The 1,884-nt window shown below is 38.9% G+C and overlaps 1 protein-coding gene across 1 annotated transcript; it reads left to right on the forward strand.

Moving 5' to 3' along the window:
• The first annotated feature begins 298 nt into the window (after nucleotides 1–298).
• LOC117140163 (peroxiredoxin-2) lies at nucleotides 299–1,018 on the forward strand. The gene has a single exon (XM_033302936.1). The coding sequence runs from the start codon at nucleotides 379–381 to the stop codon at nucleotides 967–969; it is 591 nt and encodes a 196-aa protein (XP_033158827.1). The 5' UTR covers nucleotides 299–378; the 3' UTR covers nucleotides 970–1,018.
• The last annotated feature ends 866 nt before the right edge of the window (nucleotides 1,019–1,884 follow it).

Raw genomic sequence — 1,884 nt, forward strand, 5'->3', positions numbered from 1 at the left:
TTTATGTTGCCAAAAGGACGCTCTAATTGGAGCTGATCGTGTTACGATTGTCGGTTAGATATGAATTGGAAATTCGAGAGGGAAATGGTGCAAAAATGAAAAGGCATTTGTAAGGGAATGTGCATTGAAATGTGATTAAGGGGAAAATGTCAAAAATTTCGGATTTATGCAGGTCAACTCAAAATGAGTGAATAAACGAATTTAATTACGTTAGGTTACACAGTTACAAAGGGAAATTCAAATTTATGAAACTCTATATAAAGCATGCCAAAATATATAACTCCCAATCGGATCGGATCATTCAGTCTTGAAATCACAAAAACTAGTAGAACTTTTCTTTCCCAGCTCAAAACGAGAAGCTAATACAAAACCGTCAAGATGCGTATGCTCAATATTAACCAAGTGGCTCCTAATTTTACTACCAATGCGGTGGTTGCCGGTGGTTATCGTAACTTTGCTCTTACGGATTTGCGTGGCAGATATGTCCTGCTGGTCTTTTATCCGGCTGACTTTTCGTACGTCTGCCCCACGGAGTTGCAAGCATTCAGCGATAGAGCTCCGGAATTCAGGAATGTGGGCTGCGAAGTCTTGGCCTGTTCCACTGATAGTCACTTTGTGCACTGCGCCTGGATGAATACTCCCAGGAAGAACGGAGGTTTGGGTGAGTTGGACATACCATTGTTGGCCGACAAGAACATGAAGATAGCCAGGGACTATGGAGTTCTCGATGAGGACACCGGATTGGCTCTACGCGCCCTCTTCATCATCGATCGCGAGGGACGCATTCGCCAGATCACGGTGAATGACATGGGAGTGGGTCGCAGTGTGGATGAGGCACTGCGTCTGGTTCAGGCCTTCCAGTTCAGCGATGAGTTCGGTGAGGTCTGCCCGGTCAACTGGCGTCCAGGTGCTAAGACCATGAAGGCCGATGCGTCCGGCAAGGAAGAGTACTTCAAGCACGCGATTTAAGTGTTTAATACAATAGGCTTTATACTAATGTGTATGTTATAAAATAAAAGATACTTATGAACATTCAAGTATATGCGCTGCATATGGTAGTGTTGAAAATTCAGCACATACTTATACCTTTTGGCATTCTATAAATCATAATAAAATCAATTTAAGCCTGCATTCTCAAACAGATACCGCCTCTATCGCCATTAATTTAATAAAAACTTTAATAAAAATAATTTAAAAAAAAATAATCGGCAAAAGAACAACTTAAATTATTATTATATAGGTATGGGCATGCCGAAAATAACCAGAACCGATGGCCAAAAGGAAAGAGCGACAAAAATTATATCTGAAATGAATACTTATTATTATCGCACGAAAGACTTGCCGCCGTTTGTCATCAAGGTCTTGCTTAATGGATGTGGTTAAATTTGTTCAACTCGTATAAAGTATTTTTGCAGCTCGGCTTGTTTATTTTTTCGGGCTACCGCAGAGTCTGGTCGGCGAGGTGCGATCAAGATCGCCGCTCTTGGTTTTCTTCTACACTGGAAAAGTAGTAGTAGTCCACTAGTACGAATATGTGGACCACAAAAGCCATATCTATCATTCATTGTATATGGTAAAATAAAAACATACAAATACCATGGTAACTGAAAGATTAAGTTGAGCTTACATAAATAAATATAAAGCTATAAGAATACTTAATAGTAATATGATATATAAAGTCTGAAGTTAAGCTTACATAAATTAATAAAAATTAAAAATAATGATTGGGAAATTTAAAAAAAAAATATTATGGGAAAAATAAATAATTTCTTGAATGGTTTCATTGTATAAATTACTATATAAAATCACTGGAATGCGTGGCGCATTTTCTCTCGGTGTCATCTTAACTGTGTGGAGCCTCTTCCCCAACTCTCTCCAGCTTGT

Source organism: Drosophila mauritiana, chromosome 3L (assembly GCF_004382145.1).
Source record: "Drosophila mauritiana strain mau12 chromosome 3L, ASM438214v1, whole genome shotgun sequence".
Taxonomy (NCBI): Eukaryota; Metazoa; Arthropoda; class Insecta; order Diptera; family Drosophilidae; genus Drosophila; species Drosophila mauritiana.

Coding starts and splice junctions, on each gene's coding strand:
- LOC117140163 (XM_033302936.1), top strand. CDS start 379: ATGCGTATGCTCAATATTAACCAAGTGGCTCCTAATTTTACTACCAAT.